The 20014-nt window shown below is 41.5% G+C and overlaps 1 protein-coding gene across 7 annotated transcripts in view; it reads left to right on the top strand.

Moving 5' to 3' along the window:
* The window catches only part of AFF2 (ALF transcription elongation factor 2), a 398976-nt gene that overhangs the window by 275167 nt on the left and 103795 nt on the right, over nucleotides 1–20014 (top strand). For all 7 annotated transcript variants that reach the window (XM_077922546.1, XM_028714336.2, XM_028714334.2 and 4 more), the window contains one exon: nucleotides 16383–16434. In XM_077922546.1, the coding sequence (XP_077778672.1) occupies nucleotides 16383–16434 (52 nt within the window). The remainder of the gene's footprint in view (nucleotides 1–16382; nucleotides 16435–20014) is intronic.

The following is a 20014-nucleotide window of genomic DNA, read 5'->3' as shown; positions in this document are numbered from 1 at the left end:
GCCTATCTATGCTGACTGAGATCACTGGTCCAACCAGCTCAATATTGTTGTGCTGTGGCTTTTCCCACCCTACCTAGAGACAAGGGAGGTTGAATGTGCTGGTTAATGATGATACAGTATATCTGGGAGGGTTTCCACCTGTCACTAGTCTCACTACCTCCATAAACTTAGGAAACTGGCATAGCTTCCCCCTGTCACATATGGTGATAAGATAAGATAAGATAATATTTATTACGGCCATAGGCCCATACAGGTAAAAACAACACATAAGTGACAGCTTGTGCCGTGGGGAAAAGAACAAAACAGTCGCTAAAACACCACTATAACAATAAATACTATAAGATGGAAAGGCATGCTACGCCTTAATTAGCTTGTAGCGCTCCTTGGCGTCGCTTTTGGGAGAGGACAGCGACCAGGAACCTAGCCACTTTCAGGGTCGTGTGGGAATCCTTATCCTGCAAGATTTGGGTAAGGTGGAATTTTGGTGGGGTACCCTCTAGTTTCTGTATGATTGATCCCAACAAATTTGCCCGTGGCACATTGAACAGGGGGCATATGGTGTCAGCTGCCACTCTTCCACAGTGGGGAGACGATCCCTAAATCATTGTTAAAGAAGAGCAGGGTGATCCAACCTGGTTAAAATAATATTTTACAATGTGTTGCTATAGCTGTTACTTTTCATGGTTGGAGAAGAGAACCAGTACTGACAACTAGCAAAGGCAGCTGACACCCACATAAAAATGGTTGGGCCCATGGTCAAAAGTGGACCGATCAATGGATGTGGCCTGCACGACTTCTACATCCAGGGCGAGCAAGTGGGATCATCATAGATCAAGACAGGCAAAAACAATAAATAGAGGTTCAGAGTTGGGTTGTGGAGGGGGAGGAGCCTGGGAAGGGCATGCCCTATGGAGAATCCAGAGGACCAGACAGAGAGACATGGCATTAGATTTGCATAAGCATTGCATGTTCTCATTGTACGCGTGTGAAGGAGACTGTGTGCTCCATGGTGTGGTCCACAGAGGAGAAGCAGTGCTCAGACTACTGTCCAGGTGTTAATGCTTGAGAGGCACTTCAGCTCTGCAGTTTGGTCCTTTATCTTTACAGTGAAGGGCCATAGCTCAAGATACAGCATCGGCTTTGCATACAGAAAATTCAAGGTTCAATCCCTAGCATCTTCAGAGAGGGCTGGGAAAGGCTCCCTAAAACCATGAGAGCCTCTGCCAGTCAGTGTAGACAGTACTGAGTTAGAGGGACCAATGGTCAACTGGGTATAAGCGAGCTTCTTACATTCCTATCTTTAACATGGATTTTGACCTCAGGTTCCCCACTGTTGATTACTAAGTATTTTTCAGCTGGTTGGTTGGGCTTTTTTTCTAATGCCTGTTTTGATTGGCGTTAGATTTCTTCATTGGCGATTATATGTTACTATTTGAAGATATGGTACAGATTGCATTAAGGTTTTTACTTTCTTTTCACACACACACGCACGTTTTCTTTCATTAGAATTCCTCTCTAATTAGCTATCGCTGTGTCTTCATCGTTGGTGTTCTCCAGGCAGGTAACAGAGTATTTAGCTAGACAACAAAACAAACTTCAGAAGTCGGTGAAAACAGTCTTTGAAAAGACATAGGAAATAATAATTTGCCACTCTGAACCCCAAGCCCAATGTGGCATTGTTGTTTTTTAATAAACAACAACATTAACCTCATATGCTATAATACTGCAGGGTAAACAAACTTTCTGCAAGAGCTAAATATATCGTGAAACATGGATAACTAGCACAGAAGGGGCTGTGAATTCCTTTCACAGCCACAATTCACCATGCGGAGGGGAAATTCTCCTGGATTCCAGGCAGCTCAAGACTGGGGCTCCAGCCAAATACATCAACAACAACAAAAAGTTTTGAACTGCCTAGGGAAATACAAGCCTTGTACTGTTACTCAGGGGTAAAATGTGCTCAGACAGGCTGGAGCCCCTTATAAAACAATAGGATCAAATTTTTCAATCAGGTTATCAAGCAATATTACATTTACAGAGCTTGCCAAGGGAAAAAAATAGTATCTCAATCAAACACAAAACGTGGAAGTTGAAACAAATATGTTTTCATTTATCTTTTGTGTTTTCTTTTTAAGAGGGATACTCTTGTGATTTATGTGCAGTTGCCCCTTATTCTCTCTAGTTAACTGCACCATGAACAGCACTCATACCTTTATAGGAGTGCCAGGTGTCCTGTTTCATTGAGGACACCCCTCTGCTTGAAAGGCTATTCAGAAATCAGTCCTCTATTTAAAGGCATCCTCTTACTGTTGCACTGTCTAGTCCAGGTCCAGTTTAAAGACAATAATTCTTAGGAAGGGACAGCAGGGGGCAGGACTTGAAATGACCCATTAGCAGTTATCACCTGGACAGCAGATGGACAAGGTATACAAGCCAGCTAGTCAGTCTTCTCCACCACATTAAGGTTGGTTGCATTTCTATTTAAATGATGGCAGATACTGCTGAATTTGTATATAAATTAGCAAATGCAAATTGCATGCAGATGCCTGTCCTCCCGTTGTTGTGACTTGTAAGTAACCAGCCTACATACTTTGCTTCATTTGCCTCAGTCGCACAGTAACATTCTAGGTTGGCGTTCCAGGTTACGTATTATAAATCTCCCTTAAACTAAGGTCAGCCCACTGGTCCATCTATCCAAATACTTTCTGCTGCGAGTGGCAGTGGCTTTCCAAAGCATACTCTTGAGAGCTATTGGCAGTCAATGCAGAGTCTTATACTGTGGGCACTACTGACCTAGATATTCCAATGATCTGATTTGTTATAAGGCAGCTTCGAATGTTCTCAATAACTCTTTATCCCAATCTGCAGAAAGGCAGTCACACATTACCTTAGATGCTCCTTTTCTAATGCTTAGCAACCTGGACCAGGAACACAACAGTAGGCAAAGTGTCAAAGCCCTCGTAGTGTCAACAGACTGTCAAGAATGCAGATTCATCCACAGGTCAGGAAGAGGACAAGATGCAGATTGCAGACACCTTTAATTCACAAAAGTGAAAACACAACATCTAACCTGCCCTAGTTGAAGACATTGCTGGGACTGGTGTCTGGCCCCTCCTTCCTTCTCTAGCCCTCTCCCTCTGGACTCCTCCCAAGCAGCTGTAAACTCTGGCCCATTGCTCAGAAATGTGCAAGGCTCTTCATGATCTGGGTATCAGTGGAGGAGAAGAGCTAGCTGAAGAAGGGCTGTCTGAGGCAGCATCTGGCTCCTCTCTGGCTGAGGCTGGATCCACACTGAAAAAAGTAATATAGCCCTCAATGCAATTTCCCATTGCCGATGGATTGCTGCTTTACAGCATCCTCTGATGTCACATTTTTAAAAAGCATCTTTAATGTTATATCCAACCAGTGTAGATTTGCCCAGAGTCTGCGCTCACACTGAGACCTCGGTGCCCAGCCCTGTCCTGAAACGGCTTTCTTCTTCTGTACCGCCCCCATGTTCACTCAAACCTCCTGCTTCTATCACCTCCCAGGTTGCCCCTTCCACAGACTGGTCCTCAGTGTCCCACCACCACTGTCCTAGGTCTAAGTCTTCTTCCTCTGCATCATCCCTGGGGGTTCTCAGGCTGGCGTCTCCTACCACTCTTCATCAGCCAGCCAGTCCCTGACACCTAGATCCCCCCCATGCTAGAATCCCAATCTGGATCAGTCCCCCCTATACATACATATCATTGCAACAATGCCCCCCTCATGTTTAACAAGAGCTCTTTTTAAATACAGATTTCAGGTATAGATTGTGCATGTCCATCACCAATTTTCCTTGTGAAGGGCTGTGTGGAGCGATGGGTGTTTGGTCTGTGCGTATGGTTGCAGTCTGAGATGTGTGGCCTGTTTGGGTGATTTCAGTGTATATATGTGTGTGACCACAGTGTGGGGGGGGGCAGTTGGTATGTGTGTGGTGTGTGTTCGTGTGGTTGCAGTGTGAGTGGGTGGCTTATCTGCTGTGTAGCAGTCTAGGATGAGTAGCAGGTTTGTGTGGTTGTGGTACAGGGTGAGTGCTTCTGTGTGCATGTTGGTTTTCCTCATTTCAAAATAAATAAATATCAGAAACTTGTCAGAAAAGGCAGGTTTCAGCCGCCTAGTGAAGCAGTTAGAAAGTGTGCAGATAGCATCATTGCAACCCTCTAATCAAAACTCTAAGGCTGCAGTACTATATTTGCTTTCTGAGAAATCTAATTAAAATCAGTGGGATTTGCATTTGGATAAGCATAGGCTAGGATCCAAAAAACTGCACAGATCAGTGAGCATAACCAACGGGCCACTAGTGTTTTTCAGGCAACCCCATTTGATTTCTTGTGACATCCCTGCTCAGGATCATCTTCCAGCCCACCTCATCAAAGACAATGTGTTGGCTTGCCCCACCAAATGAGCACACTCTCTCTCACACATACACATCAGAGTTTATTTTCAATGTCTGAAGTATGTTCAAGTAGTCCTAATATAACTCCAGATATGTCTCAGCAGTTATGTACATACATGTTCCTAAACATCTGAATCAGGTACATGCATAACACTCAGCTTCACAGATTGTTGGTTAGGGGGGTGTTCTCATTTTTGCTTAATTGTTCCATGCTATCATTTGGCCCCAGACACCACAGTCAGACCCGCTGGAAGGTCACAGGTGGCCGGAAAAGGGCAAGGTTCTAAATGGACAAGTGAGCCTTTAAAGGGATGCTTCTGATCCTACAAAGTCAGGGCCTTGCTGGACTTTGGTGGCCTCCACAGACATCTGAGGGCTCTGGGTGGCTGTCTACGTCCTGCAGACATTGCCCAACCTAACTTGTCAGGGTTCTGTGGACATACCACCTGCTGCTGTCCCTTCCTTTCCATAGTGTTTAGCCTGTCTCGAAGATCTCCATCTTACCCTGCATACCCCTGACTTAAAGCCATGACATGGTACAGCATTGGAGCAGGTCAGCGTATGAAATACATTATCAGTGTAATTTTGAAAAGGGAGTTGTGGTATATTGTTGGAAAATTTTGCAGCATGAGGAGCTGAAACCTTTTGTTGTTGTTGTTTGGATCTGAGATTTGGAGTGGCTGTAGTTCAGTGGCAGAACACATGCATTGCATGCAAAATGCCCCAAGTTCAGTCCCCAGCATATTTAAGTTAGAGCTGGGAAAGAGACTGATCTGTAACTCTGCAGAGTCACTGGCCACCAGTGTAATGAAAATATAGTGCTAGATGACCAGTGGTTTGACTCAGTATAAAGCTGCTTCCCATGTTCCCATGAAAGCACTATTATGAAGCCTGATCATAATGACATGTGGCAATGACATGTGGCAATGTGGCTAGTTATGGACAGATCAGCCTAAGTCCATTTTATGTCAGTTTCATAGGTCTATTCTGTGCCAAATCTTGCAGACTTCCTGAAAGAATGTGCAAAATAATTGTTTACATTTGAACCTAAAATACCTATTATGTATGCACTTGTTCCTTAAGAGACGTATTTTTGTGCATGTTTTGGGGGCATGTTTGTTATCTTACAAACCTGGAGAGTGGTGCAGTCTGACTGATAGTTGCACTCCAATCCACAAGCAAGTTTAGTCCACTGTGAATAGCAGGACTGTATCAATTCCTCTGTGAACATGTATTGTGGATTACGTGGTAGAGTTAAGCCATATGGAGAAATTACTCTCTTTTTATCCTTTGGTACTGATTTCTGGCAACATCCATTTCTCGCATCATCTGAAGTGTCTTCCACACAGCTGAAAGACAGTCTCATGAAGTATGCCATTGTTTTCTATTTCAACAACTATTATACGTTAACGAATGTTCAAAAGTTAGTGAAAATTTACATTCCCATATATAGTTTGTAAATTTCTAAAATTAGTTGTATATCCTCCCCCCCCCCCCCTTTTTGGACATACACCATTGAGTGACTGAGTACTAGCTATCACTTTTAGGTGCAATTCAACATTCACTAACATATTTTTCAGTTTTCAGCCATTCCCCAAATTCCTCTGAAATGATCAACATTCAACATACCTACCAACATCTACACAAGTAGATTAAGTTCCTGGCTTCAAAAGGTCAACCTCCAATTGCTGATAAACATAGTGGGGTGGGGGACGGGGACAGGGCTAGCATGCTTGTCCCTACATCACCTATATGTGTTTACACAACACAGATTACAGATGCCTGAAAAAAGCTACCATGGCATGTCATAATTCCAAAGGTCATTTTGTTGTTGGAACACAAATCACTGCAGTTGATTGACCTCTCTTTTTATCTTTACTTCTGTGAAAGGAAGGGATACACCTATCAGAAGAGCTGCGGTTTCCGTTCACTTAGTAACAACTTTGTATTTGAGTTGCCTGGAAGAGCTTTTTACATGGGGAGATTAATGGCCATCGAGATAAAGACATTCTCCTGCTAAAAGAATTCATTTCGTTTAATCCTTTTGAAATTAGGAGATGATATGGAGAGATGAGTAATGAAGTGCACTCTCTGATTGTGAGTTACCTAATAGATAACCACAGGGGTTACTTTCTTCTCAGTAGCTGTAATTACACTAATTACTGATATGGTGCTAAGGCAGATTGAGTGTGACAACACAAAATGGAGTGTTTCTTAGCAACATAAGATCTCCCTCTACCTCATCAGTTTGCTGAGAGGAGAGAACTTTAAAAGAGAGTGGATGAGTCCCATGGGGTTGGGAAGCATCAAGCAGGGCCTCCCAGATATAGGATCTTCTCCTTTGCTATTTCCTGAAATTTCATTGGAATTGCTTTGCTCGGATTCCATCTTTCAAATGAAAAAGCCTCACTCTGCAATGAGCAAGTCAATTAAACAGCTTTCTGCCCATGAGTGGACCCACTTATTTCTGAAGGTTTACTCACAAGAGCAAAGCTTTGACTTAGGTGCAGATAAACTTGATGGCAAAACACACAACTTTTCAAGCAGAAGATCCCAGGCTCAATGCCTAGTGTCTCCAGATAGGGCTGTAAAGACCCTTGTTTGAAACCTTGGGTGGCTGCTGGCATTCCCAACCACCACTGAAAAGTATAGGGTAGCAAGATCCCAGAGAAGTTGCTACCCATAAGAGTAAGTAGTGTTGGCTTAGGTGAAGCAATGTTGCAGTCTGATACAGTGGTACCTCGGGTAACAGATGCTTCAGGTTACAGACTCCGCTAACCCAGAAATAGTACCTCAGGTTAAGAACTTTGCTTCAGGATAGGAAGAGAAATCGTGCGGCGGTGGGAGGCCCCATTAGCTAAAGTAGTACCTCAGGTTAAGAACAGTTTCAGGTTAAGAACAGATCTCCTGAATGAATTAAGTTCTTAACCCGAGGTACCACTGTATAGGACAGCTTCCCATTACCAACTAATTCTGCATGACACATGGGAGGATATACTGTATTTGGGATATTGGCTCAAAATAATATAGTAACATCAACAATATTCAGTAATATTCAACAAACAAAGCCATAACCAGACACAACAACCAATCAGATGCATAAGCAACACCTAAATAAATACACTAATTATGCTGTATTTTACTCACCTGGGAGTAAACCTATTGAACTCAATGGAACTTACTTCTGAATAGACATGTATAGGATTGCACAGTTAATACAATTCAATCACACTGTTGGTTAGCATTAAAAAGTAGCTCAGCCTGCCTCATACAATCAGTTTTAGCTCCTGGAGCGCAAGCTGAAATTTTGCCAAGACTTGACCAGATTACCTCTGCACCTCTTCTCTGCTGCCAAAGATGTCCCTTGCATGATTCAGTTCTGACAATCTGTTTGTCATGGTGGTAGGGCAGTCAACCCAAAATGTTCTCCTTGCACTGGGGGCCTGCACTTATCTGTCTCTGTGAAGAATGTGGTTAACAGCTTCAGGTATTTTATCTGTAAGATGTTTAAATAAATAAAAATTTAAAAACCCAGTGACCAAATTCACATTTCCTTCAGATGAATTTTCATATGAAAGGTGCTGCATCAATATTACATTTTAAAATCAATCCTATGATGTAGTAATAACATCTCAATTTTTAGTTTATTGTTTATTCATTTAATTTTTATCCAACCTTTCTACAAAATGATGCCCAAGGCAGCTTACCACAATAAGATACATGGTATTATTAATTAGTTTTAGTATTGTTGTCATTATTTCCTATTTTATGCCATGCCTTTATGCATCTACATTTTGTAAGTCACTCTGTGGGTGGCAGACTCACTGAAATTCATGGACCTGACTAACAGTTGAGTCAATCAACTAATACATTAAGAGAAGTTGTCTCTAATATGTCCTACTCAGAGTAGATCCACTTAAATCCATGGACCTAAGTCATTTCTTCAGTGAATCTACTCTGAGCAGGACTAGATTTGGATACTACTCGATGATGATGATATCAGCAAACAATATTATTAATATGAAAACTTTTCCAGAGGGGGAGGTTTGTTAATCTCTTCCAGCAAAAAAACAACAACCATCTTGTGGCATCATAAAGACTAACACATTTCATATGGCATAAGTATAGTTTATGTCATAATATATTTGTATTTAAGGTTCTTTGTTCTTAATTTGTAAACTGTTCTATAATCCTAACTACCCTCATAGAGACCCTGTAAAGCAGAGCACTGTTTATTTCCATTTTGCAGACAGAAAAACTGATCACTGGAGGTAGAAACCTGCCCCAGCCCACATGATGAAGCCACATTCTTCAACTTAGTGATCACAGCTGACTTTTCCAGTCACCTCCAGGGGCTGCTTGTACAGGACCTGATACAGCAAGAGGAGCTGCCTGGGTAGTCTAGCATAAATGAGACCATACACACAAAACACATTTCTATGTAAGGGACCCAATCCAGGAATGAGATTGGTGCATGGAATACTGTCTCCATGCACAGATTGTCCTTGCTGGACTGGGGTGATCTGAGCTGTCCTCAGAACAGTAAGGTAGCTCAAACTGAACAAAGTACAGTATTAACAAAAGGGGGAAATTACGTAAAACACAAGTTTAATCAAATGCAGTTGCATATGTCTATAATTGTTGAATAGCAAGCTAAATGATGCTTGTAAATTCTTTTTATTCTCCCGAGTTTTTTAAAAAGTTTTTTTTAAAAAAAAGAAAAAGAAAAACTATAACTCTTGCAAATTCTCTGAGGAAATGTTTAAAAAATGACTTGCACATTTTGCCCAACAAGTGAATATCAAATTTCAAGATTTATAGAGGGAATGTTTTAAAACAAAGGCTCCTCTTTCTCCTTCAAGATTACTCTGCCATTTGTTTTGAGTTCCCAACAACGGCCTAAAAAAAACCAAAAAACTCCAATGCATTACAAAATTGCTTAAGAAATCAGTTGTTTGAGGGTTTCTTCCACAAAATATGAACACACATACAAACACATCTGATAAATACTTTTATAATCAAGCCTTACATTTGTGCAATCCATCAGTTACTACTTTACCATTTTTAGGAAACCTTAAATTCCCACTGGACAATGCTTTATTATGCAAAAAAAAAAAAGGTGGAAACCGTCGTCATCTACCAGAATTGTTACCCAATTTAAAAACTCAAAGTTCATGAACCGTATTAATTTTAGTTGAGACATATTATGTTTTAGTTGATGAATTTATCTGCATTCGTTGTTAAGTGTTTAGTAAGCACTTAAGAAGGACATAGGAAGAGCCTGCTGGATCAGGCCTGTGGCCCATCTGGTCTCCAGCATCTTGGTCCCACAGTGACCAGCCAGGTGTCCGTAGGAAGTCTGCAACCTGGACACGAGCACAAGCACACTCTGCTCACCCGCTTGTTCACAGCAGCTGGTATTCTGAAACATACTGCCTCCAACAGTACAAGTTGGAAGTTACCGGTAGCCATCAGGGTTAGTAACCATTGACAGCCGTATCCTCCATGAATTTGTCTAACTCTCTTTATAAAGCTTTGCCACAAAGTGGATATTTTAAATGGTTTCCTATTGTATTTGGGCTTGGCTTTGCATTTTGTATATGTTGCGAGCTGCTTTGTGAAGCACTGTTCACAAAAGGAAGGTTGCAAATCCCTAAAACAGAATGAACCTGCATGAAAGCAATAGTTCTGAAAACAAGAAGCATACTTCCCTTGTTTTTAAATGATGCAACATGTGTCATTGTAGCACTTAGAAGTAGCATTTCCTCCTATGTAAGATAACTTTGGGTACTGATATCCCAAACTCCTTTCATCATTGAGCACCACCAAGGCAGCATCCATGTGGTTCACAGCTGGTCTCCCTTCCAAGCATCAACCATCCCCAGACCTGCTTAGCTTCACCACCTTATGTGCCTTCAGACCAATACCCTCTTTCCAGATGGTGTTTGCTGTGTGCAACTTTTACTGGTGTTAAAAACAATGGGGTTTTTTCTAAAGGAGGGGGGGACTGCAACCCAGTTAATCAGGAGAATGATGTTAGTTGGTTGGAAGTGGGTTTTTGTTTTCTGAAATTGCAGTCTGAGAATAAGCCCAACTGGACTCGATGGGATTTCTGAGTAGCCATTAAGGCTGTGTCTCAACTAATCTAACTGATTAAATGTTGCAGCCATGAGAGTTGCAGTTGTACACCACCTTCCCTCAAAACAGCCCAGGAATCGATCCACAGTGGTGGTTAATTTTTTTAAAAAATCCTCACAGCAACCTTCAGACTGATGTGAATCCCAAACATTATCAACTACATCACACTGGTTCTCCTCTTGATAAAATCCTAAATACTGTGGAGAAAGCACAGTGGGATTTGATTCCAAGTATACATGTACAGGTCTCCTTTGTCAAGGACATTCTGTGAACCGGTGTAGAATCTATAGGATGGCCAAGACTGCATTGCTTAGTGAATGGAGAGTTGAACTCACAACTTCATTTCCCATCTCTGTTAGGAACTTGTTGTCTGGCCTTCAATAAGTCACTCAGATTTTCACCTGTAAAATGGGAACAATAGCCACCTACAACGGAAAAATACCTGTGAAAACCACATAAGTAGCAAGAGTAGTTTGCCACTTGTAGATGTCCACACACACACAAAACACATATGTATATTTTAACAACACATGCACCTGTCATTCTCAGTAAATGCCTATGACAAATGCAAGTGGTTTCTATGCCTGTGGGGAAATGGCAAACTCTTCATTATTACTCACAGGTTAAAAGCCTGTGAGACTTCACATGTGGGTTGGGGAAATATTTTGAGATGGGGAGGTATTCAGCCATAACCTTCTTTTATCTTTCTCCTGTCCCGTTTCAGTACCACCACGTCCTGTACTTCACTCCCTCATCACATTCCTAGCCCCCTTTCCCCAGTAATTTCCCGTGCATGTTATAAGCATGTAAATTCAGAGTGTTATGAAGAGAATTTTAGAAACTGTGCATTATGTTGATAGACCGCCCTAATGCCTGCTAGTCTGAAAGACAGGAAGGAACAGGCTAGGAATATGCTAACTATCAGATGTAAATGGCATTGCTCCAATAATGAGATCAAAATATCCTCTGTAAGCTCCCTCCCTCCCCCCCTAAAGTGATATGGGGTATTAGCTATGGATGAGAAGACAAACAAGTATATGTATTTTCAATAATAATGCCAGTCAGGTCAGAGAAGAATAGAAAATGAAGTGAATTCCTAATATCCTTTGAGATCGCGTTCTTAGGCAATCTGTTTTCCCTTTTTATTTAGCTTCACTGCCTCCATTTGTGTGTGTGTGTGTGTGTGTGTGTGTGTGTGTGTGTGTGTCTACCCACAGAGAGGGACACACACTATCATTGTCTTTTACTATCCTGTGAAGGTGTATTATATATACATGTCTATGCACACACACAAGCACCCTTCCAAACATTGTTGTTGTTGTTTAGTCGTTTAGTCGTGTCCGACTCTTTGTGACCCCATGGACCAGAGCATGCCAGGCACCTCTGTCCTCCATACGAACACATAATGAAGTGCTCAGTGTTTTAGCTAGCTGCTACCTTTTTTCAAAACACACTATTCCATTCCCCATCCCACTCAGTGTTCCTTTCCTACCCTTCCAAGAGTCAATATTCTGAACCCCCCAGTTGAGCATTCCCAGTCCTTTGGTGTTGAGCTCCATCATCCACTTAGGGTCGCCCCATTGTTGTGTACCTTCAAACCTCAAGATTCTCCTGAAGTTGTTAATGCTACTATTTTGGCTGCATAAATAAAGGCATTCAGAAAAGAAGTTTGCTGTTAGTATATAGCAGACATGTTCAACCAGTCGACCGCAATCGATGGATAGATCCCCGGGTGATCCTGGTAGATCACGGTTGATTGTGAGATCCTTATTGATCGCTGAAGGGGGGGGCACCAGGGAAGGAACGTTTCCACTCCTTCCCCCCTCTCTATGTTCCTCTGTCGCATTACATGGGTAGTTGTTTGGCGTTTGCTGCAGTCGATTGTGGATACGATGATTGTCTATTTCGGGGTGTGGGTGTGTGTTTGATGTTGATTTTTCAGTTAGCAATGTATGGCATATCCCCTTAAAAAAAACTCAACAACTCTGGTCAGTCCTTGCCTTCCACCAACCCAGCCCATGTACACTCCTCCTCCCTTCAATGTCAACAGATAGTTCACTGCCAGTTTTTTTATCGCAGTCTCTTAAGAGTTGGATGTGCCTGGTATATAGTATATTGACACGTGAGAGTTGTTAACATCATGTTCAGAACTAGTTTTCACAGGGATTGCTAAGGCAATCCCCAGTGACAGAGCATCTAATTTGCATGCAGAAGGTCCCAGGTTAAATCCCCAGCATCTTCAAGTAGATCTGGGAGAGTCTCCTTGTCTGAAATTCTTGAGGGTTTCTGCCAGTCAGTGTAGGCAATACTGAGTTAGATGGATCAATGCTCTGAACCAGTATAAGGCAGCTGCCTGTGTTCTATGTTCCTGAAGTAATTTGGCTTCAAATTTTGTGGCTGAGATTCATTGTCTAATTGTTTGTATCCAATGGCCATTAGAATGGAAACACCAAAGTTACAGGCAGTAGAAGATAAGGTTGTTATGCAATGAAATCACTAATTGCTTGCACATGAGTGCTAAAGGCCACATTCACACCATGCATTTAAAGCAAAATGGTGTCGCTTGAAACAGTCATGGCTTCCACCAAAAAATTCTGGGAGCTGTCTTATATTAAGGGTGCTGAGAGTTGTTAAGAGACCATGTATTCCCCTTCCAGAATTACAATTCCCAGAGTTCCCCGGGGGAAGGGATTGACTGTTAAGCCACTCTGGCATTTTAAAAAAGCAACAACCCTCAAGCCGATGTGGGAATGTGGAAAACTAAAGCCTGGAAAACCGAAAAACTGAGAGAAACAAAAACTGACATATTTGCTCATCCCTTGGTAGGATGGTGGTGTTTAAGAACAGTTCTTCATCAGACCCTTTAGATGGCTGTGTCTCATTTAGTCATTGTGTTCAGTTTTATCATCTCTTCCTCTTTTTTCCTTTGTTCTTTCCATTTGTCTAATCTCCAGTTTCCTTTATCCACTCTGTTTGTTTCTACCACAGTGTGTCAAGTAAGGATGTTTAACATGTAAGGGAATAAAGAAAATGTGCTCAATAAAGAAAGAGATCCTTCAGAAAATGATTAAAAGAAAATCATTTTCATGCTTCTCTCCTTATAATTTTTTTTAATAACACAGAACAGATTATTTTTTACAAAAAAAAATCTTCTAAAAGACAGAGTTTTTACATATTGAAAAGAGATGTAAGTTTTAAAGGAAGGATTTAGGCTGGAGCTAATGGTGGTCATCATTGTGATGTAGCCTTATCAGTAGGCTGCTATTTTTGTAACTGAATCTTAAAGGCATTTTTGCCCTTTGAAGAGAGTGTAATGTACTATGCTGATAAAAATCAAGGGTAAATAGAGGTTCTGTGGTCTGTTGTCATGAACATCACGGGCGACTAATGCCACTGTAGAAACAAAGATGGCAGCTAGATAAACAAGTAACGAGCACCCATTTGTCACCCCAAATCCAAACTGCTAAAGATTAATATTTGCTGAGGGTCTCTTGTTTTAGGTAGAAAGAAAGATCTGTGATCTTGGTCACACGTTTACGGGTTTGCACTTGACAGAGGCATCTGTCATTGATTAAGAGGTTAATGATCAGTAGTTTCAGGTCTAGATATTTCGTAACAGCTGAGCCACCCGACAACAGAGGTCAGGGAAAGACGAATGACTTACAAACCAGTTAACATGCATTCTTGCACTTTTAAAAAGTAAACAGATAGATTTAAAATTTGGGGTGCTAATAATATCCATGGAACTTTACATACAAAGAGTTCAGAGGGACACCATAATGGAAAGTTGCTGAGTTAAAAAGAGTTCATTAAGAAATATGGTAGCATTTTTTCTTGAATTGAACTTTAATGGTTCTCTCAAAACAGAAAGCAATTGCCTATTATGTGGCTGTCAGACCATTTTGCTCAATTGTACCCTCAAATATTTGCAGCCACCTTCCAGGTTGCTTTATGGAAAAGAAATAGTAGGCTGTAGCCCAAGAGAGATCATGCCACAGAATTCTTTGTTGACATTGAAAATGGCAGTCATGGATTGCTATATGTTAAAAGTATGTTTTGATCGTCACAGCCTTTTATTAATCCTTTTATTAGCAGCACATCAAAAAGTGGTGCTTCTGTGCTTAATTCTTTGCTGCACATCTAACATTTTTGTCATCAGCATCTTTTTTGTCCAGTTTTGTTTATTGAGTTACTTACTAAATGTAAATATCCCCCCAGTCCACTGTGGAATGCTTTGCATTGTTCTATGTGATTGTTACGTAAACGAACATTTCTTGAAATAAAGAACAGAAATGTATTTTAACAGAGCATAAAAGAGAACAAACTATTTTACAATTTTAATGTAAAGCAAAAATAAATTTCCTCTGTTGTTAGTGATGTTAGGTAAAGGTAAAGGGATCCCTGACCATTAAGTCCAGTCACGGACGACTCTGGGATTGCGGCGCTCATCTCGCTTTACTGGCTGAGGCAGCTGGCGTACAGTTTCTGGGTCATGTGGCCAGCATGACTAAACCACTTCTGGTGAACCAGAGCAGCACATGGAAATGCCATTTACCTTCCCGCCAGAGTGGTGCCTATTTATCTACTTGCACTTTGACGTGCTTTCAAACAGCTAGGTTGGCAGGAGCAGGGACCGAGCAACGGGAGCTCACCCCGTTGTGGGGATTCGAACCGCCAACCTTTTGATTGGCAAGCCCCAGGCTCTGTGGTTTAGACCACAGCGCCACCCGCGTCCCTGTTAGTGATGTTACTTTCATTTAAAATAAAATTAATATGAAAATATGTAGCACATTTTGATGCAGCAATCAACAAGGCTGTAGTATTATTTGAAATCCGGGGGAGGGAATTCAAAAATTAGCAGATCGGCAACATTTTCATGATAAAGTTTTATTAACACTTTTCACATTACAATAAAATTAGTTTGTAATGACACAAAAAGAATAAAAAGAATAAAAGAACAGAGAAAAGATAGAAGAGATAAATAAGTACAGAATCCTCTCTCACAGATACATCTTAACTTTTCTCCTGTTCATAAAAGGGTGCGTCCTTGCTCCTGGGAGCATCCCTCTCTTCTCCCATGTTCTCTCCTAAGAGATTTCTTTTCCTGCCTCTCACACAGGGTCCTTCAGGCAGATTGGCAACATTTTCAAGAGGAAAAACCTATCCCATTAAGTTGATAATGTAGTCAAAAACACAGGGGCTCAAACAATCTCCAGAACTGCACTATTTTGGTGTGCATGTACAGCCCTAGGGAGGATGTTTCAAAATTTTGGTTCCACCACTGAGAAGACCCTGTCCTTCTAACAGCCAGGACACTTGGAGCAGGGTCTTTAAGGAAAACCTGAATGTCTTAGCAGGTTCACATGGGAGAGGGAACTCCCTCAAATGTCATTGAGCCAGATCATTACCCTGAATTAACTAATCTAGTGGTGGTTTAAGATGTTGTTATCACGTGATCAGAACCTGTGTTCAAGTGGCAAGAAAGCTTGGTCTCTGATGTGACAGCTGTTTCAAAATCTACCATTGCATAGACTGGGCTCCTGCATAAGACTGCTAATTATGCATTTAACTTGGACATACAGAGTAAGGACCTCCAAAGTTATCCCTCCAAAACAACAGACAAATGCAATGGGTATAGCATGGAATACTATAAATAGATCCGTGTAGAATGTGCTCCACAGATTTATTATTTTAGTAGCTCTAATCTAGATGTGCTTTGGCTTTTAGCAAAGAGATTGCTTAGTTATTTTCAAGAGAGGCTCAAACATTGTTCATTTTAAATAACCTTGCATTTTTTTCTTTCTTTGTCTTTTTTTCCTCCTGAAAGAATGCTTGAAGATGATCTGAAACTCAGCAGCGATGAAGACGATAATGAGCAGGTAACATTTTTGACATCCAGTCTGCTTTCTCAAATGCCTAATATAGCCGCATGAATTTTTATGATATTTGCAACACTTTATCCCTGCCTGCCCAGAACCTAAATGTCATTTCCATTTAGGTAGCTAATGAGTAGCACCTCAAAAGACTTTGCAATTGCTTGTCAGTTGTCCTTCATTCCAGATACACCAGCATTTATTTTATCCTGATGAAAGTACTCAAGAGAGTACCTTTTTACTTCTTGCAGTTTCTTAATCAAACACATCTCCATTCAGGTATGATCTTCCTTCAGTCTATCTTACCAAAGGTATCAAGGTTGGTTGCCACTGTGGACACCATTCTCATTGTGACTTCCATGAAAAGAGACCCATTACAACAGGGCTCAAACCCGTTTCCAGCCTAAGGGCCTCTTTGCCTTCTTGGCCACATTCCACAGTAGGCAGATCTGAAGAAGAAACTGTGTGGAGTAATGGATGTTAACGTGACCTTTGCAAAGGAGGCATTTTTTCTATGCACATTCACACAACCCTCTCAGTCCTCTATCCAGGCAAGCCAGAGGTCAAGGTGCATTATAGTCAGGCAAAAGTACTGAAGGAGGGTCAAAGCATGACCAGTAAGGGTCATGTGGCAAAGAAGTGTGGCCTGGAGAGAGGCTCAAGGGCAGCTGGAAAGGCCTGGGGCATCTCACTCAGCCCCTGCGGCCTGAGGTTACCCATCCCAGCATTAAAGCTTCCATTCAGACGTTTATCCACATTCTGCAAAGCTGATTGTTTTCAGAATACTTTGGCAAAGGTGTAGAAGTCACACCGAGACACCTTCACATATATCAAATGCCCAGTTTGTCCCCCTTTTATTCTCTGTGAGTATTTTGAGTTTCTTTGGGGTGCCATGGGAGGCAGAAAATAAGGGGTTAGATCTGGAGTCAATTTTCATTTACAGCTGTGCAGCAGCTATTAATGCTGTGTGCTCTCAGTTCACCGAAAGATCTAAAGATGCAAGCCTTTGTATTTCTCTTTCAGAATGGGCTGCATAATCAGTATCAAATGCTTCTTTTTTAAAAAAAAAGTAAAGAAAATTCTATTGATGGCTTTATAAAAGTATTGTCAAATTGTTTGAAGTTATCCACCAATATGGTCTCATTCCTATGATCCCCCTCCCCCTTAAAGATGCATGCTGGCCAGGCTACAAGGCACAAATTCTTAACAGCAGGTAAACATCTGCTTAATGTTTTATTAAGCAGTATCATTAAACTGAACTTAAGCGTTTTCTGCATTTTAAAATATTAGAGTTCCCCCAACTGCGTGGAAAGTAATGCAAGAGCCACCAGCATTCCCATGGCCAAATCACAGATGCAAAGTTGAATTTCCTGTGTACTGGGAAACTGTAGCTTTGCACCACGCTTCATCTACCCAAACTTTTATTTGTTATAAATATTTCTACACCACCCTTCAACCATATTCCCATGCGGCTTACAAAAAGAATTAAATAGTTGTGGCTCGGTGGCAGAGAAACTGCTTTGCAGGCAGAAGCTCCCTGGTTCAGTCCCCCATGTCATCTCCAGGTATGACTGGGAGAGCCACTGCCAGTGTGCGCAATACGGAGCTGATTAGACCACTAGCTCAGAGTCAGTTTCAAGCAGTTTCATATGTGAATTTGTGCATAGCTCCCAGTACGTTTCCGAGCACAATTCAAAGTGTTGGTGCTGACCTTTAAAGCCCTAAATGGCCTCAGTCCAGTATACCTGAAGGAGTGTCTCCACCCCCATCGTTCTGCCCAGACACTGAGGTCCAGCACCGAGGGCCTTCTGGCGGTTCCCTCACTGTGAGAAGCCAAGTTAAAGGGAACCAGGCAGAGGGCCTTCTTGGTAGTGGCACCCACCCTGTGGAATGCCCTCCCACCAGATGTCAAAGAGAACAACAACTACCAGACTTTTAGAAGACATCTGAAGGCATGCCTGTTTAGGGAAGCTTTTACTGTTTAATAGATTGTTGTATTTTAATATTCTGTTGAAAGCTGCCCAGAGTGGCTGGGGAAACCCAGCCAGATGAGCGGGGTATAAATAAATTATTATTATTATTATTATTATTATTATTATTATTATTATTATTATTATTATTATTATTATTATTAAAAGTCCCAAAGTGATTTGCAGATAAGTAAAAAATATGATAATTAAATCACATAAATGTATTAAAAACAAATGTAACAGAACAATATTATATCATTGGTGCTCCCAAATACCTGGTAAAACAAAGCTGCCTTTGCCTGGTCCTGGTCCTGGTTCTGAAACAATGATAAGGTAGATGCCAAGCAAACCTCCTTGGGGTGAACGTTCTGTAAATGAGGGATACTGCAGAGAAGACAATTAAAATGGCATGTTTGAATTTTTTTGTATCTGAAATTAAAATGTCACAAAGTTGCATCCAATACCCTGCATGACTTTCCCTTCCTCTCCTTTCTTCACATGCCCCCCAGATCTGCTCCAGAGGATCTGTCAACGTTCTGGTGCAGACTTGGTGGGTGTGCAAGGGGGATGCAGGAAAGAGGAGAGGAAGGGGAAGTTCCATTGCACAAGCAGGTCTGCTGCATGAGCAGAATGGCAGTGTTGGATGCAACACAGCAAATTATTATATACACACACACACACACACACACACACACACACACACATACAGTATAATATATGTACTAAGCAGAAAAGAATGAATATATGGGATAAATGTCAGGTCATTAGTCATTGGCTCTATATTTTGCACAATCAAATAACTTCTGCAATAATTGTTTCTCTTATGATGTGGCTTTAATGAAAGTAAATTTTAGAAACCACCTGGGGTGGGGCGGGAGGGGGGAGAATCGGCAGGATCTTTAATGCCCAGGAAAATAAAAAATTGGCTGGTGCCAAAAGAACAGTACAGGAAGGACTGGGCAAACCACTCTGGAAAGAGTGTTCCACAACGAAGGCGCCCACCACAGAAAAGACCCTCTGGCAGCAACCCACCTCCCTTCAATATTAGGATTTTTGTACTGATAACACTGGACACAACTAGGGATGTTAAAAAGCATTGATTTCTGTTCCGCTGCAGTTCACCTTCTGCAGAAAACCACATTATTCAGCTCACTGTTTACTGTGATAAAATCTAATAACTTAATTAATTATGTGATTGTTGCATGATCGTCACATGGTGTGTTACATGATTCCACACCATTTCAGGGGTGGAGGAGACAGCATCAATAAGAACAGACTGGGAGTGACTGGTCATAGTTGCCTGCCTGGCTTCCATTCCTGAACAGACACAATTCCTTGTACCATTTCCCACTTTGATGGAATTTCCCGGCATCCTTTGCCACAACCTAACTCTTGCCATGTGCAACCACTTTCAGGCAGGAACTAATTGCTTTGCATGGATATGTGTATTGCCATCTCCACCCAGATGGTTCAGCGAACCCCGAGGAGCATAGTTTCTCCTGCAATTGTGCATGCAAGGATCTGATCCTTGATCAGGCAATGTGTGTTTAGCAGGATCAGCTCTTGTTGACTTCTCTGTACAATTCTTTTTTTAAAAAAAAGAAAAGAAAAACAAT

Source organism: Podarcis muralis, chromosome Z, assembly GCF_964188315.1.
Source record: "Podarcis muralis chromosome Z, rPodMur119.hap1.1, whole genome shotgun sequence".
Classification (NCBI taxonomy): Eukaryota; Metazoa; Chordata; class Lepidosauria; order Squamata; family Lacertidae; genus Podarcis; species Podarcis muralis.
Note: the sequence above shows the minus strand (reverse complement) of the source record. Positions and strands in the feature narration are given on the sequence as shown.